Below are 26,811 nucleotides of genomic sequence, written 5' to 3' on the forward strand. Positions count from 1 at the left end.
CTAAACTTAATTACACGATGCTATAATTAAACGTAAATATAAATAAGGTTCGATTAAACACCTTAAGGTTGCAGAAAATATTCACGGTATTGAAATTCAAGGTAAGGTAAACGAGACTTTCTTTTTAAGATTGGAATAAGACAAATATTATGACTTTCAATATTATTATATCTGATGCGCACGTAACCAGTGAAAACCATTAGGGATCAGCAGAATTAATAAAACTCAAAAGCACTGCGGTGAAATCTCAAAAAATAAAAACATTGACAAAAGTGCGAAATCAAGAAAAAGTGTCCTATTAAGGGGGGTAACAAAATTGTACCAAGTGCGAGTCCTAATACGAGGTGATACCAAAATTGTACCAAGTGCGAGTCCAAACATGGAGTTGTACCAAAATAACACCTAGTGCGAGTCCTAATATGGGGTGGTACCAAAATGTATACTTAAGCTTTAATGGTAGGTAATGATCTTACTTACACGATGGTAATTCATGAACAATTTCAGGACAAAACAGAAAGTATAAAACATAATAAAGTATTCATTCGGCTTTAACTAAGATTAGTACACTTCAACAAAGAACTTAAAAACTCATTAATGGAATTTTTTTCAAACCCATCCATGCTTGAACAGCCAATCTGTTCAGTTGGCATTACAGCCAATCGAAGGCTTCTGTTTTCTCTTTTTCGTCAGCACACAACCTTCGCTTGTGCTTTTAGCTGAGTCCACCATCTTTTTCGGCCACAATAGGGGTGCCGCGTATAAAGCGCTTTTTTTTTTCCCGTAGTGTANTTTTTTTTTTTTTTTTTTTTTTTTTTGTTAACTTTGCATAAATTTTTTTAATGTACTGAATGAAGAATGTAGAAAAAGAGCTCAAGTGACATCATGAAAACTCTCGAATATTCGAAATTAAGAGCATACTACTTTCATCTAACAGGCTCTTACACTATAGAATTAATTTTGCATTTTAACCCTAGTGCATTAGATACTTTTTAGTAGTAGCACTGTAACATGGAACATTAATTGTCTGTTAATGCTCGATGATACACGTTCATTCTCAAAAAACGGTTTTCAGTAAAGAGCGATAATATGTAAGTATCTTCCTGCTGTATCTATATCTTCAAAAGATGATTCTTTCATATACCTATATTCCTCCACTAAAGTATTCCTATTTTCAGTGCAACAAAACTGCTTCAATAGTTGTAGGTAAACTAATATTACATGCTTTTAATACCAATAAAATTCATAATATACGAATCACTGCTGTCAATAAAATTCACACAGGATTTAAAAAAAAGAGCTTATTTACTACATTAATGTATCATAGGAAAACTTTGCAATGTAATTTGCTGTAAAAATTATGCTAAAAATAACATTTAATTTTCATTAAATTACAAATAAATTTATTTTTAAAAAAATTTATATAAAAATAATTTATTTTTTTTATCCAAAAATATTTTTTTCGTAATTTTAAAATCGTTTGCTATTTTTTTAAGACATATTAATCTAAGTTTTGAGTAATCAGAACTGTGCAAAAGTTGAGCTCTTTTAATTTTTTTAACAAATTTAACTTGAAAACGTAAAAAAAATAATAATAATTTTGCAGTGCGACATAACTATTTATGCGGGATTGGTAACAGCAATTTAGCTTTAAAATTGGAAGTGGATTACGGTTCTCAGTAACTATTTCAGTGAATTATTTGTGAATTAGTTTTTAAAGTTTATACTTGGATGAAAGAAAATAAAGATCATGTCTGAAAGCTTTCAATTTGGAAAATCTATTACTTTTTTAACACTTATTTAAAATGTTCATGTCTTATCGTTAGCACTACGTGATTTAATTTGTTGATAAAAGACAGGTTTTTTCTAAGGTAACTTATAGACTGTTTACTGATAAATGCACTTGGAACATGCCCCCATTTCAAAAGCAAAGACAGTCCATTCACAGAGAGCTTCACAATTTTAAAGCTTGGCAATGTTAATCATTGTTGCATAGCTAAATGAAGCTAAAATAAGATTTTTTTTTTTAAAGATAACTCGTAGACTATTTACTGACGAATGCGCTTGAAACCTTTCTCCACTTCAAAATCAATCAAAGACAATCATTTAGTATCTCCATCCATAGAGATCTTCGAAATTTAATGGCTAAGCAAAATTGATCACTAATGCATATCTAAATAAAACTAGACAAAAAAAAAATTTTGTGAAAAATTTTTTGTGAAATATTTTTTTAACAAAATTTCAGTTTGGACCTTCATCCACTATAAACTCTTCAATTTTTATTTTTTTTTATTTCGAAATTATTACAATTGATATGAATAAAAAAAATTTATAAAAAATTAATGTTTTTGATGAATGATTCGTAAAAATTATACCTTCTCTCCTAATACACCATCTTTATTATTTTTTTCCGTGGCCTTAAGGATCAGTCACAGTTGCCCCGACCTGCTATAGATCCGCCTATTTGACACTAAATACTCTGTATCATATAGTCAACAGTATTAAGAAGTGGGTGTTGAGCATGTTAAAAAAAAAAGTAAATACCAGACCTGTCATTTAGCGTCATATTTTTTACCTTTTCCTTTCAGTTGCGACATAATATAACCTTTCTTTTGGTTCCAGATACCCCAAAGAGCCCCAGTGTCGGAGAGAAGATTACAAACGATGCACAGAAAAAACTATTTAGTTTTTTTCTCTCTCTCTCTCTCTCTCTCTCTTCTTTTCAGATAATTACGAACGCAGTGACAGGAGGTAAGGAAACTTTTGGCCCCATGCAAGTGTGAAAAACACTTAGTGCCCGATTACAACACAATCCAAATAGAATTTATTTCGAATTCGGCTTGGTTATATCATTCGGGTAAGTGATATTTCATGAAATGGTGTGCAAGTCTCTAATCGGTCGCGATGAAATATTCATAAAGCCTCATATTTCTTCACCAAGAAAGCGGATAAAAAGAAAAGGAAGATTAATTGCGCGAGTTGAAAGCTCTTTAATCTTACAAGAAACAGGAATCACTTTAATTTAAAAAGAAAAGAAAAAATTGATTTTGTGGCTGTAAGCTAAAATTGATAAAATATCAGCAAGTAAATATTTCGCAGAGAAGAGTTCCTACATTTAACTGACATTTTTATTTATAACATTTTATAATTATAGGAATAACAGAAAGGCTTAGACAATAAAGTGATACGACTCTCTTTTTCAAAAGCAGACAGTTTTTGCTCAAATTAATCCTTAGTATTGTTTCCTGGTAGATACTTAACAAGTTTCCAGAAATTCCTCTTAAAAGCAGCGTATGCACAGAAAACATATTATTACCAACATGGAAATTGCTTCTCAACAAAAACGCTCACCAAAATAAGTTGAAAAATGCTTCCGAAATTTCACTTAAAAACAACACACAGTGAATATGTTACTGTTTTCCACATGGAAAGCGTAATGCTTTTCTCCCAAAACACTCGCCGAAATAAGTTGAAAAATGCTTCCGAAATTCCCCTTAAAAACAACACACAGTAAACATGTTATTGCCCACATAGAAACTATGATGTTTTTCATTAAAAACGCTGGCCTAAATATTAAAAAAAATACGTTGAAAAATGCCTCCCAAATTCCTCTTAAAAACATTACACAATAAACATGTTATGGCCCACATGAAAATTGTGATGTTTCTCACTAAAACCGATTTCGTAAATAATTTGTAAAATGTCTTCACAATTATACTTAAGAGCTTCACAACACACAGTTAACATTTTATTACCAACTTGAAAATCACGTTTCTTCCTTCTTTCTTTTTATTTTTAAAGAAGAAGTTTTTTTCTTTTAAAAAAATAGAGAGAGAAAAGCTCTTCTAATTAAATTGAAAAATGTTTCAATTACCATAGTGGAATTATGAAATAATAATATCTCTATCATTTTAAAAAATTTTAAAGTGACTATCAATTAGCCTTAATGTAAACTCTACCATAAGCCGCAATTTACTTGACATTTTTTAGGAATTACAAAGTCTTATTAGGTTCAAATAGGCTCCAAAATAGACCAGATTGAAAAATACATAGATTTGAAGCTTGGTTGATGCTGTGGCTATTCTTGCTGTGCAAAAAAGTTAAGAAAATATTGTTTGTATCATTCTTGATCATAATTCTGTTGCGAGGTTCAGTTTTGGTTTCCAAGAAAGTCTATTATCTTACAAAATGAGATGTTGCGATAAAAATATTTGGTTTTAAACTTTGTCTGAATTCTTATTCACACTCTATTAACTAAATGGAACTTCCGTGATAAAGTAATCACTATGCTAGCTTATATTCAAGATCGAAATTTTAATGATTGTCTAAAAAGTATTATAGAGCTCAAGAGCTAATGGCATGGTAGTCAAATCTTGGCCTTTGTTTACAACAGCAACAATTCATTTAAATCCTTCAAAAAGAAAATTAAAATATTTAAAATTCGAAAACTAAACTCATATACTTTCATCTAGCATTAGTCATAGGCTAATTGGATATATGCCATAGGCTAATTGGTAGGAATATATACGTCATAGGTTAATTGGAAAGCCTGTCTTTTTTGCAAATTACCGACGCCACTTTAAAATGACGTCTACAAGGTTTAATGCAAAAGCGATTTTCCAACTAGCCTACGACGCATACAAGGTATACGAAAAGTTTTAAAATGATAAAATTCGTGCGAAGACAATATTAAAAATGTCTTTACACATATTCCTTTACTTTTTTTTAAAAAAAAAAAAGAAAAACATATCAAATTATGCTAATTTGGCTCCTCTATTCTATATTTAGTCTTGTTAAAATGAAAATTGAGAGAAAGATAAAAACTATTTTTAGGCGAAAACAAAGTTCTTAACATCCTTATATTTTAGTTATAAAATTTCTGAATGATAAAATCACAAACTTGAAGTTAAACGTAATTCAATATACAACATGATTTATATGCTGAAATAAAAAATCGCGGATTTTTTTTTCTCTCTCTCTCACAAAGACGCTTCAAGATAAAAGAAAAGACTGAGAATAAAATAACAACACACGGAGAAGGAACTCTATGTTTAGCAAACTCAAATGATGACAAAGATTAATTTCGAACGCTAACTTCAGAAACAGCTGGGCCTTAATTGAATTTTTAAGCTGCAGTGCATTACTTAATCTACTATGTCAGTTAAAATTTTGAAAATATATTAATATTATCTGAATAACCCATAACAAACTACTTTTTTGTGAAATAAATTCAAATTCTGCCCCGGTCTGTTTTTTCCATTTTCCCCAGAAAAGTTCTCGAAGCTCTCACTACAAGGTAAACTAAACGACCACAATTTAAGTCATAATTTTAAGCTATATTAGAAGGGTTCTATCACCTGTGCGCTGTCGTTTGCAATCCCACCCACATAATTGCTACGCAATTGTTTTTTTTGTTTGCTTTGCAATATAAAAACAATTGTGTTTGCTAACATTTTCCACATCCAAACATTTCCTTTAGCATTCTATTAGGATCTATCTATTAATAAACATAAACAATTTTGGTCACAAATCATTTTTAAAATAACATTTAAAACTAAAGTTTTATTGCTATAACAAATTCGATGAGTTCAGAACCGTAATTTAATATTTCGGCTTCCCAAAGAGGCTGATATATTACATACAATTTCGTATACAGTATTACATTGCGCATGAAGCTCATTTTTAAGTTCTGCATCATTTACCGAATCTCTTTAATGGTAATTTATAATAGCATATTAATTTAATTTAAATTAAAAAAAATAATGTAAATTGTAAAACGTTAATAATTTTAATCATCGATACAAATAAGCTTATTTTAAAATGTATCGTGATGCGGTAATATTTTATTATAAGAATTACGTTATAATAACTCTTTTAGTTTTATATTCTTAATTTAGAAAACAATCAAAATGAAAAACGTAATTTGAATATTTTACAGGAAATCAATACGTTTATGACTTTTATTAATTTTTATGCTGATGACAACCAAAAGATTTGGAAGTTAGTGAGTAAAAATGGATGATCCTACCACGTGATTTTGCAGTCAATAAACACGTCTTCAAAACGTTCTAACTACAATATGAGACAACTTTACTTTTCTCATATTTTTATTTTTTATCTACTATTTTTTGGGCTTTGAAACGAAAAAATGACTGAAATAATTTAAAAGTTATAGAGTCCCCAATTTAACAATATTTTTTTATCTAACAGAAAATAATGAAATTATGAACAGAAAATTATGAAAATCAATGAATAATTTTTTATTTTTGCAAATTTTCATGAGTCCAGATAATGCAGCGTGGGAGTATTTAAATATTAAAAATTTCCATTACAAATGTTCTTACGGTTTCATAAAACTGTGGTTTTTTCAATATTGTTGTTTTGCGCCATTTTTATTATTAGATAGAGGACTTCCGATAAAAATAGGTTAAACTAAAACTAACAGTCATGAATAGTTGTTGCAAGTTTACGGCAGTTAGAAAAGTAGCATCTTTTCCACTTTTCACAGCTAAAAATTCATCATTGGATACTAGCGATTCAAGAACAAGATCAAGGATACCAAACATGCGACCTATTACGACAGCGCCAACTGATCGTTTATAAGCAAAAAGTCGTGTTAAAGTTGAGCTACGTTTCTCCATAAAGGTTAAAATGTTAATTAACATGAAGTTAATTTAAAACAGTTCGGTATCGCACATCGAATTTATTGAAATATAATTTTTTCTCGTCAATGTCTCTTACTTAACTTAGATTTTTGCTTTGTTTTTTATGTATTTTATTGTAATTGTGATATATTTGTTTTTTGTGTACCTGGCAACTTCGATGCATAATTAGTTTGTTTATGTTCTACATGACTTCATGCCTGTGTTTATGTTAAGTGAAAAATATGTAGTGAAAGAATTGAAATGTTTGTGAAATAATATTTGTCTAAGAATATAGAATGTGTCAGTTAAGAGAAATGATATTTGACGGGCTTGGGCTATTTAAAATAGAATGTAAAGGACAGTTGGCAACGTAAACAAATGCTATTTTTCAACAACCAATCATGATCGAGATACCCACCCTATGTCACTTGCAGGCATCCCATCGGAGAACATTGGTTCCAACACCAATTAAGCCATGTATCACAAATCCAGGCCGGGGTAGCCTGGCCGGTAGAGCACTGGGCCCATGTCCGACAGTTCGTGGGTTCGAACCCCGACGGTCCAAGACTCCCCGTGTAGTAAAGTGACTGATGCACGTTAAATTTGTCGAGTCACAAAAGTCTTCCATGTTCCCATAACAAATCAATACCTCTGGGGATACTGGATTGGAGATCGATCGTTCTCTGATTCAGGTCAAAATTACGATCTGTGGATGGATGAATGGATGTATGAATGGGTCCGCCCTATAAATGGGTGCGACGCATGGTGTGGCAGAAGTAGAATTCTTGGCCATAGATGGCGTCACTGAAAAACAAGAAACGCACACTCTGCCTTAAATTTGCTCGGTTTCACCAAGCAGGCTTGCCCGTGTGGTAAATAGCATTAGATACAACATCACTAATCCACTACAATTTAAATCCAAGACTACTTAAGGAACCTTCACTATTTAAATGCAAATAAATGAAAAAGTGAATAAAAATGTGCCTTAAATAATAAAAAAATAAAAACAAAGCGTAAACTCCAACATCGGATAAAAGGGCTCAGTTAAAAAATATAATCAAGATCATTTGCTGAAAAATATATTTATCTATTTATGAAATAATAAAAATTTTAAAAAAATAAGTAATATATTGTGCAACTAAAATATTTAAGTTTGGAAACAAATGCAAATTTTTATTTGTCGGTACCATTAAATTGAAAACTCCAAGCACTTTTTTTTAAAATGCAAATACTCTAATTAGTCTAGCCTTATTTAACTCTCAAAACAGCTGTGGTTGTATCCGATGTTAAAAATGTTTCAACTACATTCGTTTTCTTATTCTGGCTACACGATTAACAACGAGACTTGAATTTTTAACATAGCTGAAAGTAGTTTTAGGGAGATATGCCAGAAAATCGTTGACAAAAAGCACGTCAACAGGTTGATGGACTGGAGGCTGGAAGATAGATTTGAATTTCAAGTTTTATTTTAGAGGGTCGCTTTTTTTTTTCTTTTTCTTTTTCTTCTTCCTTCCCCTCAAGGAAGTAGATTCGCTGTTACGTAAATGAGACACTTTTTTCCCCTCTACTAACTGGTGCATACGCAACAAATGTTTGACAAGATAAGAGGGAATGGTAAAAGTTGTCATCGATATCCATTCCAAGCTCACTTACGTATCTGTCTCCCCTAAATATACTTCCCCGTTTTCGTCTCTGAAACAAAAATATTGTTTCGAAAACTTTAAAGTATTTCGTAGTGTTTACATTAGTTAGAGAGACAGAAAAATTTCTGAAATTCTTTGTCAATCCGCTTACTGAAAAAAACCTTAAAAATTTCGAACAACCTTTGGCAAATTTAGATTATTCAAAGCAAGGCAGAGGCGGGAGTGGGGCCCACTGCGAAAAGATAGTTAAAATCATCATTTAATTAGAATTATACTTAGAAATAGTTACATGTACCGCGAAAGCTCAGGGGATACAGCGCTCACCCTCCATTGAGGTGACTTAAGTTCGAATCTCAACATTGGCTTGTTGGTGCGAATTATGGTCCCGGTTCACACCAACTACAGAGCTGAAATAAAATATAAATTAATTAAAATGATTTACCCTTTGCTTACTGTGTACCATATTACAGTGGACCATCACATGTGGTCCACATGTTGTACCAGCTGTAAGCAAAAGGTGAAGAAAAAAAACATTAAAATTATTAAGTTGCTTTTAGCTCTGGTTTAGTGAAGTTATGCAGTACCCCTAGTTTTTTTTTCCTGCGAAACACAGCGAGAGTTTGAGGAAGATTATGCGATGTTCAGCGGAAAATTGTCCTCTTAATGAAATAAGTACATAGTTATTCGTTAAATTATGATCCATTTTTATGTAAGTATTCTAGCAACCAGCTACCTTTAAAATAATTTTCAAAGCATGTATATCCTTCATATCTATATCTACAAAAAATGTACCCTCATTTCAAACATCGGCAAGTCTCTTGAATTTTTTTAATTAACACCTAAGTTTAATTTATAGGATTTTTTTAATTAATACAGTACTAAAAAACCATATTTTTACAAGTTTAAATCTGAGCACGCTTTAATACAAAAAAGCGCTTGAAAATAACGAAACGAGTACAAAGATTTCCTGGTGAATAATTGCCTCAATTCCACCAGAATTGGTGAACGATCCCTAGTGTGGAAGCATATTTCCTTCTAAATAATCGTGCATTTAGTGTAAGGAAATAAATCACGTTTCCCAAGAAATAAATCACGTTTCTCAAAACGAAGAACGCTGCAAAAATTTTAGATATCTTAACAACAGAGACAGACAGGGTTTTATATTGCATTTTTAAAACACTCTTCTCAATATTTCGAACAAAATGTCCATTTTCGTGAAATTTTATCAACCTGTAAAAGTGATGATGGGACCATCTGTGATAAATGCTGCACGACCCAATTCCAACTCAGGAAAGAAAAAAAAAGCCTCGAAAAGGCGTCAACATAAAAAGCGTTGATAGTACCCAATTCTCGATGAAGTCTCACTATCTTCTTCCAGACATTCTAAAAGTCTAATGGGGTGCCTTCCCAGCCAAGTCTTTCGTCAATCTATATCCTGTGACAGGCGAGGTTGTCGGCACGCCTTGTGCAAGGAACAACCACATTTCAAACTCAGCGGTATCGATGGTAAATGGATGGCAAACAACACTCTCCCACTGCGGTATAAAACTCCCCATTCAAAGGTGGAATATTCAACGAGGGGTGGTGATATTGCCTTTTTTTTCCTTCTTTCTTTTTGTTTATATAACGTAAAAACTCCATATGTAAAAAGCGGTAAAAGATAAAAAGAAACGGGCCTTGTAAGGTAAGAAGCTTAAAAAGAGCGTGGGATTTCAAAATATTTGTTATTTCTTGGGAAAGCTCATACTTGAGAAGATCAGATACTTTGAAAAGCTTAAAATTTAGTTAGAAGATTTGAACACACCTGTAACTGTATCATGCAAATGATGTTTGAAAGTTTCGTGTTAATCAAACTAGAGTTCCTAACATTCACGCAAGAAATAAAGTACAGATTTTTTATTGAAAATTGTGATTTTTTTTGTATTGATGATTCATAAAGTGTCGAAATTTTCAGAGGCAGTTTATCATTAATGTGGTTGAATTTTGTTGATACATCTCTATTTTCTGCTTCAGGTCATAGATAACTTGCATTAACCTTAGATTTAAAAAAAAAAAAAAAAAAAACGATTTAACAGTCCCCATTATCACTTGATCAAGACTGCCTGTTTAATTGCCAAAACGGGAAATCATGCTACTAAGCATTGTCTCAACTAGTGTGTTAAATACGATGATCTCGGGACTTTAAATCATTACAAACGCCTTTAACATAATATATTTAATAACGAAAACAAGGAAGATGTTCATGATACTGTGCCATAGAGGAAACTGATTACAATTAATCCTTTTACATTGATGCGCGAAGCGCCATCTGTTGGGTTTTAGAAATTATTATTATTAACATTGAGAAATATTATTAACACAGTGGTCGGAAAAACTGCATTATTTTGGTAGTTTACTACAACCAAAACAACGTTTTTACAATTATAGTTAACTATAACTACTTTTTTAAATGTAGTGACTACAAACTACTTTGGATTTTTAGTAACTGCTTCACAATTTAAGGAGACGAGGTTTGCAGGAGAACTTAATTTACACCTACGTTCAAAATGGATTTGAATAAGAAATTGGCTTACATTAAATAGAAGGGCATAATTGAGATATATTTATTCATATTTACACGAACCAGTTTGTTATTCCAAAAACTTTTTTTAGAATTTGATCATTTAACCTTCAACTTTTCATGCCTTTTTCGACGGCGATTATTTAATTTAAGAAATGCGAAGTGATCAAATAAATACTTGCAATTTTTTAATTCTTTAATATTTCCAATTGCCAAACTCCTCTTTTATTTCTTCTAAGAAATTAAGTACATCGAAAATACGTTTCCTTGCTTTTAAATAACACCAATGCTTCACCAGTGTGGATTCACGTGTGACAGTGAGACCAATGTAATTAATTGTCTATATTTAGTAATGAATAGTTTAAATATTAGTTCTAGTAATACGTTTGTTTCGGAGCACCATTTATAAATTGAAAAAAAAAAAAAAGATTTATTGCATTTAACCAACTATATTAACGTGTTACAGTAAGTTTAAAAGTATAGGGGTACGAGTTTTACTTAAATAAACCTCCACGTCGCATATAAGAATGTGTAGAGTTCCCTAGATCAGACCGGCGGATCGGAATACCGAACTTGCGACATCTCATCCTGATATTCTTTCTGCTGTCAGAAATTAACTGCAACTGACTGCAGGATACTGATGTCGTAATTATTCATCACACATTTTCTCCAGTATATATATGCATCTGTGAAACCACAAAACCACTACTACTCTGTTATACACTATTTTGAATTTTAATTTGTTTTTAAGTTAGTCACGCAGCTTTTGTGACTCTATCATTTTCCCGGAAAATAAAAGTGTTTGTTTTTATCTTGTGATTGTTTTGATGTTGTCTTTGGTTCCGTAAAAATGTAGGAACGCTATTCCTCGTTCCAACAAATGTAATGAGTTTTCTTTAAATGAAATTTCAAATATAATGCTAATAGTAGTACTAGTTTTCAATATCACGATAAGTCAAACATTACGATACGAGTGTTCCTCTATACATGCATGCTTTGTCTGTTACATATGTCTATTGCAGGATAGCAACACAACTATGTCTCAGAGAATCAGAGTCGGAGAATCGGCGGTGGGTTGCTACAGTTATTATTTTTTTGTTAAATCAAATTTCTATCAACAAACTTAAGCCTTAAATAATAATTTAAAAAAACAAGCTCGAATTGTGCTTTTTATCTAATTATTTTTAATTTCAGAAATCATGAGTTACAGATTTGTTACGTTTCACTATGGATCCAAATCCTGCTTTTTAAGTTGCAAAATAAAATATCAATATTAAAAAAATAAGTTTTTATGTCCATTAATTTACTAGAAAGCAATATTGATATCATTGTTTTCTTTTTCCCAGATAAATTCATGAAAATTTCAATTACGTGTCAAAACTACCTCAAATTAAAAGATATTTTTAAAAATGAAAAATTTGTTAAACTGTTCTAAAACAAATGCTTAATCAGGACTTTGTTCCAAAAACATTACAAATATTCATCGAAATTAAATTCTTTTAGAAATTAATTAGACATTAATTTTTTTAAATATTAATTTTTAAAATATTAATTTGAAATTAGCGCAAACAAAAGTTTAATTTACATGCTTTGAAATCAAATATAATTCTATTAGATACAATTTTTATATTGTGACAAGTAAAAAGTATAATCGAAAAATATGAAGCGTTTCATTTGAATACCATTTTTTTTTTGTTAAAAAAAGTTATTAAAATGAAAATTATTATTTTTATTAGTATAAGTGCAATTATTGGAAATTACAAAAATGTTAGAGCTGTTTAAGTGTGTATAAGTTTCTTTCTGTAAACTTTAAATTAATCTTTGCATAAATGATTTTTTTAAAAGAAATGTAGTTTAAAAATATTGAATTACGCTATTATCGAATTGCACTAACATTTAATTACCTTATAATAAATATTTAGTTAAATACTATTTAGATTCTACAGCACGTATTAAATTTGGACATTAAATTCGTATGATTGCAAAAATAAAAAAAAATTGAAAAGAGGCGTTTATTTTCTAGTACTTTTTTTTTCCGAAACTTTTTTCCAGTGTTTTACTTTTCGTTCACCTTTTTGATAACCATGTCAATTACGTGAAATAAACCATATAAATTTTACGATTTATAAAATTTTTCATATATTTCTTGATTAGTTTTTTATAACCTCAAATGTACACGCAGAAAACAATTCTGGTAAAATTACCTCTTGTTGGTAATGACATTTCTAGTTTAAAAATAAATCAATAAATAAAAACTTTATATTTCTGGTAATAAAGCCCAAAATATGCTGTATTTAAACTATTCATTTGGTAATTTTTCCGTTCATACGCTTTGTCGGAAATTCTGGTTTTCAAAATTATAGTTCTCCCTACTCTACATTTAGTTAAAAACACAATTAAGAAGTAAATTCAACCAAATAATGGTTTTTGTGTTTTTGTGCCATGTTCTAAGATATGTAAATAAATTGAACAAATTTTACTTCATTTACCAAATTATCTCATATTATTGCTCACATTTTATTGTTAATTTTACCAAAATCATTATCAAGGTGCTGCGGTAATAATTACTGAGCTTTTTGTTGTACCCATAGAGCCAGCTAACCGTGGGAGGTTCTCGTGGTTTAGTTCCATCAAAAAAGTCCTCCACGAAGGCAAATTTCTCCCAATACTTGATCCAGGATTTCCCGTGTCTTCTGGATTAGGTTCAAAATTACAAGGCTACGGAGTTGAACATTAGTAGTAATAAAGTCCCCTATATATATTTTTTTTCAGTGTAAAATTATTTAAATTTAAAGCTAATTAATATTTAAAAATCAAATGTGGTATTAATTGAAAACATGTCACTTTTAAAAATAAAACAATGCTTGAAAAACTGAACTTTAAACAAGCGCGTACACAAAGAGACGTCACATCCAATACAAATCTCATTCATCTCAATTTTTTCTTCGGTAACTCCGCTTTAACGCCAAATTAGCCTCAAAAAACACACACTAACACCGACGCACGCCAATTAGAGCCATCTTTTGAAAGTGAAAGAAATGAGGCTTTAAAATAGTCATCAAAAATCATTTAAGGGGTGGACTTATAACTGTGGCGACACATGAAACCTGTCATTACATCGGCTCGGCAGCCTACGTACATTTTTTTTTCGTAGCTAATAGCCATAAAGTTTATTTACCATTCTTCTTTAGAAAAAAATAATAAAATAGGCTCAAAGTGTTTTATTAAGATGTTTTATTTTTTCTTTTACGTAGCGTATCTTGGCAACACCTAGAAAATTAAAAACCGTAATTATCTTTCAACGGAAGTTAAAAACCATTATTTCTTTTTTTGTGGTTAAAAAAAACTTACTTTTTTTTAAAATTTATTTTTTGTTTTAGTTGTTATTGTAATTAAATACTTTTTAAGTTCAATTACTAAGCACAAAGACCTTTCTAAAAACAATACTTTGATTGAATGTAGAAAATGCTAGTGAGATATCCGAATGCGGCTATGCTGCGTCAAACTTAAGTTACACAGGAATTACGATAGTAATAAGAATTTGAGAAAGCGAAAATAAATACTTCTAAAATCTATGTTTGACGATACACAAATCGAATCAACAAACACAAAAGGACCCTAAAGCACTTCGAGGTTGAACAAGCGAAACGTGAATCAAAAAGTATCAAACCATAAGGATAAAGATAATAGAACATTGGTAGTACATAGTAGTATAGTACTTTGATAATCGTACCTGCCAACTCCCATTGTTTAAAAAGCAAAAGATTCAATACAAAATTGCAAAAGATATAACTTTATTTTTAGCATAAATATCTTAAATAAATGTGAAATATAATTTTTTGTATTTATTTTGGAATATATTTGATGCATGTTTTTTTCTTTTATCAGATGCTTCACATCTTATATTTAGCATTATTTATTTCATGCAATATCTATCAGGCTAAGTGCAGCGAAAATTAAATATGTCATTGTTTAAGCAAGACAGAGGAATTTAACCTATTTCAAATTTAATGAACATTTTCAAAACGCAGAAAATGTGAATCTCAGCACTCTTTATTCATATCTTCTTATTCTTAATCAATTATTTATTTACCATTTTATATTATTTACGCGAGAATTATTGAAAGCAATATTTGCCGAATATTAAATGGTCAACATCTTATACAAATTCGTGAGTGTATGATGAGTTTTGATTTAATTTGTAAGTTAACATTTTTCAGTCATACAGAAATATGCTACTGTAATTACTTGGGTCCAGGATCAGCGTTTTGTCTGGGAAAAAAACTGTTTTTTCTTCTGTGTGAAAAAAAAAGTATGATCAAAACTACCAAGATATGGTAACATTTACCGAGTTTCCGACTTTATGGGAACAACAAAAATTTTGCCAAAGTGCTTTGTTAATGATTTCGGTAAAGTTAAGAATAAGTTCGGTAAAGTTAAGAGTAAGTTCGCTAAAGTTAAGAAAACCAGAATTTTCGTTAAACCATTACCGTACACACTAAAAAATTACAAAATGAATGATTTAAGTTCAGTTAATTTTTGTTTTTATTACTATTATTATTATTATGTATTTTATTTTATCATTATGTTGCTTTTTTTACCAGAAATTTCATTACTACACAGTAAGGCAATTTTACCAAATTTTTTCTCTGTGTAAGACATTGAAAAAAATTGGATAAAATGGAAAAAATCTGAATAAAATGGAAGAAACTAAACGAAGCTGATGGCAGTAAGAGTAACCAATACGACCGTTTTTCAATAAGTATTATTATATTTTAAATTTAAGCAAATAAAAATTAATATAGTACTAGAAAGCTGAAACTTTATCACCTCTATTATTTAAAGAAATAACTACATATTATTTGATTGTTCCTTTTCAAATCTATATACCATATAATTTATAATCAGTTTGAGTATTCAAACTTATTCATGCAATTTAATATTATTAAATAATTAAACATATTTATTGTTATGAAATATTTATTAATTCAACAGTAGTTGATTATAAAATCTTGTATGCTATTTTAAATTTTGAAATCACTAATAGCATACATACTTTGAAAGTGATTTGTTAATTTAGCACTATATATAAATAAAATTAATTGCGATTTTTCAATAGTTCTTTATACAACTATAAAATGCGATTTTATTTACTAATACTCATTTAGATGAAATAATAAGGCACTAAAATTTTAAATTTTTTAATGCAAATTGATTTTTCTTTCCAATTACTAGATTTTAGTTTTCACTTACTTAAAAATGATACATTTAATAGATTGGAAATATGCTTGGCTACTGTAAATGTAATATTCTTTAACAAAGCACACCGTAAAAAATTCCGAATCAAATTATGATAAAAAGTACCAGCACTGTTTGCTCTGAAATCCATTTTTGCCGGAATATGTTACAGAAAAAAAATCTGATATACTATAATATTTACAGTAATGACTACCGTAAAATCACTGAATCACTCAAATTAAGTAAATATTACTGTAAAATTACGGTTTAAGTGCCCGTATTTTATACCGTAATTCGATTTGAAATTTTCTTTAATGTAGATTTCACACCTGGTATTTCTTTTTGAAAAAGAGTTTCTATCATTTCTTCCACTTAGGTTGAAAGAAACATAACTCTTCCGGGGTAGTATTTCTTATTATCTCTCCGCTGTGGAAAAAACTTGATATACTTATTAGGTCAAATGTAATCAAATTTTAATTTTCAAAATTATTTAATACTTTCATTACAGAAGATAGCATTTCTTGTTTAGTTAATTATTTATTTTTATTTGCTGTTATGAATTATTTATAATTCGGATTATGCAATCCAAAATAGAAACACAAACAATAAAATTTTGTTTTTAAAGGAACAATAAAATAAGACAAATTTACTTACATCCATGTTCCTATCGATGTTGCACATGCTTCGAATGTTAGGAATAATGTGAGAAGAATAACTTTTTCGATAAACGGAATCCAATGTGCACCATCTGCAACCACTTTACGTCTTTTATTCCACTTCATTCCACTTGTATATACAATTATTCAATACATGGATGTAACTTTATTATACATGGATCAACCTATTGGAATAAAAATTTATATAAACAAAAACACTTTAAATATTTTTTTACATCATTCTACACTGTTAGAATTTTTATTTTGAGATTACGGTAAAATAATCGGCAGCAGGTCAACCAATCATTCAGAAAGTTTATGGTTAGGAACATTTTTTTACCTTTACGGTTTTGTAATCATTTACAACTGGCATAGTTTCTAAAACCTAAAATAAAGCTTAAAAGGATATTTGTGGGTTCGTTTTCTAATAGTCTAGGGTCTCCGATTGAAGGGTGCAGGACACTAGAAACTTTCCATGTATTGAAGTAATGGAGGAAACATTATGGTATCAACGCTGGGAATCGAACCTCTGTTCGGTCGGTCATAAGATTGACCGATTAGCCTTCTCAACTACAGTATGTACCCAACTACACGAAACGAAATGGTTTCATAAGGTGGGCCTAGACGCTGATAGAATTGTGGTTGTTAAGCCTAATTAGGTAAAAGCAATCACTAAAATTTTTCCTCTCACTTAGTTTTGTAATTTTTTCTTTCAGTTTGAATATCATCTTTTTTATGCTTACTTGACTGTTTTGGTTGAATATGGTAAAATAACAATTAAATAATTTGATATTTAATCATTTTTTCCGCAAAATTTTTACAGTGGAGCTTCCTTTTCATTTTATTTTCACTGAGATGAGTGTAAAATAGAATACGATTACACGTAATTACAATGTAAGTCTGCGTAAAAAATAAATGTAAAATATTATGCGATCATATCTTCTACTTAATTAAAATATTAGTAATAGTTATCAGTGATTTTCATTAAAAATTTTTATGCTCGCAAGGATAAATAAAAAACATTATATATNATAAGCGAAAGAAGGGAAAAAAAAGAAAATTTTTTGAGCAATCGCCTCAGCTTGGATTCGAGCCTGCTTTCCCTCGTTCCAACCGTGAGTTACTAGTCCGGTGTTTTGACCACCAGACCGCTCGAACACGAGAAGCACACAATTTCGCTTCAAAAGTCCTCTCACAATCAGCTATGCAATGGGACACCTTCTTAGGGTCCGAGTTGGAAAATTATAACTTAATATTAAGGGGAGCTAGACCGCTTCGAAATTCAATCCCCTCCCCGTCATTTTTTTATTTATTTTTCATTATTATTCCATTATGCGTTCTTTAACAAAGAAAGATCGTATTCGTTTCGCCTTAGAAGATGCCAGAGTTGTTACTCATTTCGCGTTACCCAGTGGGCACCTGTGAACCAAAGTCACGGAGGCGAGTAACATTGCCCACGCCACACTGCCACAAACCCGTTCATTGGATGGGCCGCATTCACTCATCACACACAGCAGAGGACAACACAAGAGAGAGAAACAACCATGCCCAGAGAGGGATTCGAACCCGCGGCCATTGGCTTCGCAATCAGGCACGCTAACCGCTCGGCCACCTGGCGGGCATAAAACAAAATCTATAAAGTGATTAGCGAATTCAAATGATCTTACATGAATTGGAAAATTTTCAAGAATGATTTAAAATATTTTTGTAACAAGATTGTCAGATTACAAAATATGAAAACAGAAATGCAAATTGAGGTAAAAGTGTAAATAGAAGGATTTTTCTTTATAGTATGTTCTTATTGCAGTATTGAAGCACGTTCGATTTGTTAGATACGAAAGACGGGCTCGAAAATGGATGTGCGCAAGGTAATATAATATTGGATATATATATATATATATATAATTTCTAATAATACGATAAAATAATACTATTATATCGGATTACAATATTAGTCACATTTATTAGCGAATGATGGTCTAACATTAAAATGGTCAGGTAGCAAGAAAAAAAATTACCTGAATGAATAAAAAAAAGTGTGTTGGGTGTCAGATGAAAGAAAAAATTTATGACAAGCACGAGGAGAATTCAAACTTTTAATTAATTTTATAGATTTATAGTCTTTATTTATAATATCTAGAAAAAGATTTTTATATTAGTTACAAAAGAATTACTTAAATACTTAAACTAACAAGAACAGTAAAATGATAAACATTACCTCAAAATGAAAAAAAAAACATTTCATGAAAAAAAAATTTTTTTAATCTTTTGAAATGGCAACGGTTATTATACACCACATACTAATACCAATGTCAAATGTAACGAACGCTTTGTTCCAGACTTTTAACAAGAAAAAAACTCTAAAATAAGATCTTGATTAAAATTACGTGTAATAACTGTCTATATTTTAATATGCAATAAATTGTTTTAGCTGAAATATTCATTCAAAAGTTATCAGAAATATTAAAAAATAGTTTAATTGATTTATGTATTTTTAAATTTAGAAAATTATTTTCTTAATATCGTAAAAAAAGGATGAGAAAATAATTTAAAAAGCGATTCGAGTTTTACGTAATGAAAACGAACGAAATCTTAAAACTAAACTTATTTAATGACAACTTAGTGGAGAATACAAAACGATAAATAAATTGCTTTAATTATCTTATATCGTGCCTTATTAATTTAATTTATCATTTCTCATATCAAAGTTTCCAAATGTGGGTTCAAAATATCAACTAAAAGTTAAAAACAAGACATATTTGATGACCATTTCTATTTCCAAACGTGATTACAAAAATGTGAATAAATTGCTTTAATTATCATGTATCATGTCGTATTAATTCAATTCATCATTTCACATTTACAATAAAAGTTTCTAAGTGTGAGTTCGCAGTTTCAAAATTTTAAAACGGGTAATATTTGATAGTCACATCTATGCCTAAACGAGATAACAAAACTAACAATAACTAGCTTCAATTATCTTATCAAGTCATGCTAATTTCATTTATAATTTCACATTTGTAGTAAAAGTTTCCAAGTATGAGTTCAAAGTTTCAACTAAAATTTCAAAATGATACATATTTATTATCTCATCTATTCCTAAATGATATTACAAAACTTTGAGTAACTTAATTATCTTATCATGTCTTATTAAATTTATTTATCTTTTCACATTTCTAATAAAGTTTTAAGAATTTTGATATTCATAGTACAACCCTTCCAGCTATGAAAAAAAGATTATGTAACTGAAAAATAAGCAAAAATTAATTGTAGCGAGGCTGAATGTTAAACGACACACACATAAACCTCTTTAGAATATTAAAAAAGTGAGCTACTAATCTATGTTGATATTATCATTTTTTAATTCTTCAATCAACCATAACTTTAACGAAGAATTATTTCTTAGTACATTTATAATTATTAATATTTCTGTTGAAAAATTTAAAATGTAGTTTTGTGAACATAACAGAAAAATCTTCTGTAAAAATAAATCCACTGCTCATATTTTGTATTGTGAATTTATTATTAAAGATTTATTATTAAAATGTTTCACTTTTTAAGACATTAATGCAAATGCTAATTGTTCATATAATGATCTTATTACTTCGCCTTTGCACAGCATATAATGTAATATTTTACCTAATTGAGTACTTCTTGCACTTCAAGAAGATCACAGATACCCACACATGACGTCCGCTCCAGTTGATAGCTTATAAGCAAAATTTAGTGCTAAAGTTGAGCTAAATTTCGTCACATAAGTGAGAATGTTAATAAACAAGAAATTGATTAAATACAGCGCTATATCTCACATTGTTTTGTTGACATATAATTCTTTCGCGTCTACGTCTTTTACTTAACTTAGATTTATTATTTGTTCACATATTTTATTGTAATCGTGATATATTTTGTTCAGTGTACCTGGCAATTTTAATACATAATTAATTTGTTCATGTTCTGCATGGATTCGTGTCTGCCTTAGTAATAAGTAAGAAATGTATGGAGAAAGAATCTTTGTAAAAGAATATAGAATGAGTCACCTAAGAGAATTGATACTTGGCGAGTTTGGCTTACTCGAAATAGAATGGAAAGAACAGTTGCCAGGATCTAGATAACTGAACTACGTCACTTGCAGGCATCCCATTGTAGCCTTCTCGGCTCAGCCATGACAGTTTCGTAATTCTTTTTCTCTTTTAGGGAAAAAACAACTCTTAGTTGCTGATATCAATGTCGCTAGTTATACATTTATTTGCTCTGCTACATTTGCATTATTTATTATTCAGGAAAAACTACAGGCGAAGCCGAAACCTCTAGACTGATTTTGAAATTTTATTAGAAATTAAAAGTTTTATGTAACTGCTTTTCTCTAAAAAAAAGTGGAGCGTGTTACCTCGAGGAGCAAGATGGCATTCACATAATTTCTACCTCTGTAAATACTAAAGCTAAGCGCCTTTACTGTTTAACTTTAGACTTCAAAATAACAACTCGCCATCCATCACGTGGTAAGTCAACCAAAAAAAAATGGCGACTGAAATGCAATAAACAACAGCTTACTTTTTCATTTATTTATTTATTATTATTATTTGGAAAATGGTTTAATGATGAAAGTACATCCATTCAGAAAGAGACTATGGAAAACAATTTTCATTAAGATGTCCTATGTCTCCTTTCAAAATTTTGATCTTTCATAATCCATCTATCTGTGGTGGAAAGATTCGTGTGGAAGGAGAGCTCTTTAACAATTCGCATACTTCAAAGTTGTAATTTATGTATTATATGTATTTTGCCTCCCCACATGTTATTAAATAAAGTTCTTTAAAGTAAGCAAGTTCAATTAATTTTGTCACATATATTATTTTTACAGTTGAATTGACTTTTTATAGCCGTAGATTATTTATAGTATGATTTAGGAAGAAGAAAAAACATAATCTAATCCATGCAAAAAATAGTTTGCAAAAAGTAGGTGTTAAATGAAAAGGACCTATCAATAGCAATGACCGACTTATTCGATTTTTTTTTTTTTTTTTTTTTTTTTTTTNCTTTATGGGACTTCCAACAAGGTTGCGTTAGACGTTTAACGCTACATTTTTATTGGCCGGGAAATCACGTGGTGAATCCAGTTTTTCCTCATTCATTTCCATATTGTTTTGGTTCTCACTAGCATAAAAATAATAAAAGTATTGTTTTTCTGTAAATATTTTTTTAGTTTGTTTTGATACACTCATAATTTAATAGGGTAGAATTTTTTATTTTCAAATTTAGCGGATAACAATTGTAAAAAATGAGTGAAAACAATCCCACAGGAAAATGCGACGGATTTAAGGTTATGTCAAGGTACGTCTCTTGTGAATATCAATTGATTGTTAGGTTTTCTCTTAAGTTACATTCACATACATTATTAATACAAATACATTTTCCAGGGAGAGACGATGAGGCAACCACAAGCACTGGTTCAAGAGGTCCACGAGGGAAAAATTCACAATATTACCGTGATTACAGAGCGCGGAAGCAAGCGGAGCAGGAAAAAGAGTCGTTGAATAGAACTAGTGATCCTTCTACGACTGCTCATTCTTCTACAATTAGCGTCGCAGGTTGCGAAGTTTAACTTCTTCCGAGCGGAGGGGCTCCACGCACTATTTTTTTTTTTTTTTTTTTTTTTTTNTTTTTTTTTTTTGAAAAAAGTGACTAGTAAGTTATTAGAGTCTACCGGCCACTGGTTACTTCGCAAACTTCCGTGTTTTTAACACACAGTAGCAAACAGAAATGGAAGCAAATTTTCCAATTTCCAATCGGTAAAGTTATTTTGATTATAATAACTCAGAAGTTTTGTTGCTTTGTGAAACTCTATAATTGTGATAGATAAAATAGTTGTTAACGATTTCATTTTATGTGCTGAAGTGTTTAAAAAATATTTTTGTGAAACAGCCATTTTGGTGAAAGAATCATATCGAGGAGAGTTGTCATTTAAGCTAAGTGGCGTGTTAATAAAAAATAGGTCAAACTTTTCAATTGGGGATTTTCTTTCAGATAATTAACAATAATTCATATTTTCCGTTAAAAAAAAAGTATGTTTAAATTAAAATGTTAGCAACTAACTTTGCTTCTTATTTAAAGAAGGACCAAAGTATAAACATGATTTGCTTATTAACTCCTATTTGATTTGCACGTTTTCTCTTTTGAAAAAAGAATTGAAAAAAAAATTATGTTTAAGACGAAACACATGAAAATTTCTTTAACAACTTTAAAATTAGAAAATATATGTATTTTTAATTAATTAAAACGTTGTTTAGATTCAATTATAATTGGGAAATTCATGGTAAAAGCACACACTCTTTTCGAAGTAAATACAACTTTAAAACAAAATAGCAATAAAAAAGCCTTAATTTTCTAATAACAGGCACTTAAAAAAATAACTTTTTTTCGTGTTATTGAGTTGTCTATAAATACAGATTAATTCATCTCGTTTAAAGAGGAATGCTATCATTTATCATTTAGTTGAATGAGTATGATGAGAGATAACATCTAGATTCGTGTTCTGGACTCATTAGAAGGGGAATACAATTCATCTCTTAAAGTACTTAATTCTCATCATTTGTCTTCATCTAGTCTTACCGTGTGATCTTTTACCCATAGGAAAGGAAAATGGAAAATATCATAACATAAAAGTGTATACAAATTTAGAAATAAATGAAATTTGAAATAAAAATACATTTTGAAGCAATAACGAATGCAGTAAATTGTTTTTTGAAGTTGTTAATTGATATTATAAATATGTATATATATATATACAAAGTAATAATTATACAGGGGCCGGGATTGCATGGTTGGCAGGGCGCTGAACTCACATTTGTGAGAACGGTCGGCTGAAAACTCCCTGTGTAGTAAAAGGTGACTGGTGCACGTTAAATCTGTCACGTGACAAAGTCCTCCATGTTCCCATAACAAATTATGCTTCTGGGGGCACTGAATTGGAGATTGGTCGTTCTCTGTTTCCGTTGAAAATTATGATCTGTGGATGAATGAATGGTTGTATGAATGGGCCTGCCCTATAAATGGGTGTGACGTACGGGTGTGTCAGAAGTCAAATTCTTAAGCATAGATGACGCAACTGGGAAATAAGAACAATCACACCCCCTCTGCCTTAACGGCCAATGACAACAGCAACAATAATTATACAGGGCCTGAATAGCCTTGTTGAAAGGACGTTGGGACTATGTCCCAGAGGAAGTGAGTTCGATCCCTGCCGATCGAGGTCTCCTCGTGTACAAAATGGTGACTGGTGCACGCTAAATCTGACGTGATCACAAAGTCCTCCATGTTCACAAAACAAATCAATACCTTAGGAAGTACTGGGTCGGAGATTCCTCATGCTCTGCTTCAGATCAAAATCGCGATCTGCCAGATGGATGGTTTGCGAATGTGCTTTCCCTGTAAAATGATATGTGACGTATGTATGTTGTCTACGGATCATCCTCAGAGTTTTTTTTTTTTTCCAGACCGTCATCAATAGCCCGTTGGGCAGCTTCAGTACGACGGAAATAAGAAGTACCAAGTAGTAATAATCATACTATATTGCCTAAATGTAATTTTTCGCATTCTTACTTTGAGTAGAAAAAATTACGAACTATTTTTTTTTTCTTTGAAAGCGACTCTAAACATAGAACGTTCATTGTGATAGGTTCGTTGTAAGTTTTATTCTAGAATATACTAAAGAATGTCGAGAAACATATGCGGGTTCACATTTTTTGCAAAAATATATTAAATTGAGTAAAGAATCTGTCACAACTTTCAATTATTAAAAAAACATAAACAATAATTTGTCCCTTACACTATAAAAATTCCCGAATCAAATTACGGTAAAAAGAACAGGTACTCTGGGTGACGGTACTTTTTACCGCAAAATTCCTTTTTATTGGATTAAGTAACGGAACAAAAATCTGATATGCCGTGATTTTTACACTAATAACAACCATTAAACCACTGAATCACTCTAATTAAATAAATATTACTGTTAAGGTCACTATTTAATAATGTACGGTAAAAAGGGATTTTAAGGTAAAATGGATTTTATGGATGATTCATCAAAAGTGCCGGTACTTTATATTGTAATTTTTATCCGGTACTTTTTAAAATAAACTTGTTTATACAAATATATACCTTAATTTATTTCTGGAAAGTATAAAAAATAAGAGTATAAGAATTTAAGAAAGTAATATTATTTAAAGTTAATACGCTGTTTTTTTTTTTTTGTTTTTTTGCTTAATTAATTTTATGTTCCTAGGCTTGTATCTTGTAATTTAAATTTAGACTATTTTCCTACTAAACAGAGTACTCTAAACTTCACTAGAGCCAAAAACCTGAGGACAATGCAAGCTAATATTTTTTCCTGGGCACTACAAGCGCAATTTATAGTCAGATTATCGCAAAATAAGATTTATCATGAATCATAATTCCGACCACTTTCTATTCAACTAGAGTCCTCATATCTCTACAGGAAGCAAGAGCTTTATGACAGAAAATACTAGTATCCATCGTTTCCAGACAACTTCAAACAAAATTTATCGCCTATTGAAATTATTTCAATCTAAAATTGTAATTACTTTTTGTCTAAAATCAGAAATTAATCGAAGTTGAAATTTTAATCGGAGCGTTATGCTTCAATCCTTTCCTGACCGTTACAAGATGAATTAATCGTCTTATTATAAACAATAATAACTTATTCCAACGAAAATTTTGCCGAATTTTCGAATGATTCTGTCGTGGGCTCACATTTTAATTGGAGCTCAGCATTGGATGCGCATAAACGCTTCAATCGTTCCGAAACGCTTCGAACAAAATTTGTATCGCAGTTTTATCACCAAAAAGAATTTAGCATCCTTCAAAATTTTTATCACTTTTCAATTAAAAAAAATCAAATTTCAAAGTAGAAAAAAATAATAATAAAGTAAAAAAAAAAAAAAAAAAAACCCAAACGTANATTTAAAAAAATCCCAAACACTACGTTTTTCAAGTGGACTTCACTTTCGTAATAAACTACTACCATTGAAAATTCCCTTCGAGTTTTTCAAAAGTTCAAAAAAGAAAAAAAAAATACCTTATGTTTTTCTCGCTCGAAGAAAAAAATTTTTTTTGCGAACTCACTGTACTGTATGGTAATGACATTTCTAGTGAAAAAAAAAATTATGGTTATAAAAAAAAATAAATACGTTATTTAAATCATTCATTTAGTATTTTTTCGGTTCAAATGATAATGGTCAGCAGGAATTTCTGATCTGTAAAATAATCGTTCTTATTACCACACATTTAGTAAAAACTACAAAACTGAAAAGTAGATTTAACAGAATAAAGGGTTTTTATGCCATGCTCTAAGCTATCATGATTAAATTAGTAACAAATTTTACCACATTTACCAAATTTCATCACTTATTATAAATCTATATTTTTTTGTTAATTTTACCAAAATCATCACCTAAGTGCTTCGGTAATAATTACCGAGTTATTTGATGATCCCGTAGTGCCTGGCAGTTTTAACCATACTTTTTTTCTACGTGTGGTGAAACAAAAATAAAATTATTTCCTGGATTTAAATTTACTCGAAAAACGTAGTTTTTAAAATTTATATTTCATTTCATTATTTCTTATGTTGACCATACATACATTTATACTTTTAATTGCATACCAATATTGATAAGCAACATACTTTTAATTACCCAATAGTTCAAGACAAATGGCACGTTGCCTAATTTGTATCGTGAGAAGTATTATCTGAAATAAATCATGTTCCCACTCAGTAAAAATCTTTTTTTAAGGTCAAAAAATTATGTCCATCCAATTCTGTTTATTTATTCTGCATGCTTTTGCCGTTATCTTCGCGGCAGTCAATGCACTTGGGGATTAGTAGTATTTTCTTAACAAGATATTAAAAATGATTTATTGGAATAGCTTTCAGCAGTTCAAATAATTCTTTGCTTGAAACAAACTTATTAATACTTTCAGCTTCATTTAATTTCGCAGCTTTAATCAATCACTCAGTTGCATACTTACAAATATTTTTATCTAATGATATCCCTTAGAAA

At 30.1% G+C, this 26,811-nt stretch overlaps 1 protein-coding gene across 5 annotated transcripts in view; it reads right to left on the reverse strand.

Moving 5' to 3' along the window:
- The window catches only part of LOC107447180 (protein Wnt-5b-like), a 410,427-nt gene that overhangs the window by 47,048 nt on the left and 336,568 nt on the right, over window positions 1-26,811 (reverse strand). For all 5 annotated transcript variants that reach the window (XM_071180545.1, XM_071180546.1, XM_071180544.1 and 2 more), the window contains 1 exon segment: window positions 16,737-16,923. In XM_071180545.1, the coding sequence (XP_071036646.1) occupies window positions 16,737-16,864 (128 nt within the window). In that variant the 5' untranslated portion in view covers window positions 16,865-16,923.

The sequence above is a fragment of the Parasteatoda tepidariorum genome, chromosome 5 (assembly GCF_043381705.1).
Source record: "Parasteatoda tepidariorum isolate YZ-2023 chromosome 5, CAS_Ptep_4.0, whole genome shotgun sequence".
NCBI lineage: Eukaryota > Metazoa > Arthropoda > Arachnida > Araneae > Theridiidae > Parasteatoda > Parasteatoda tepidariorum.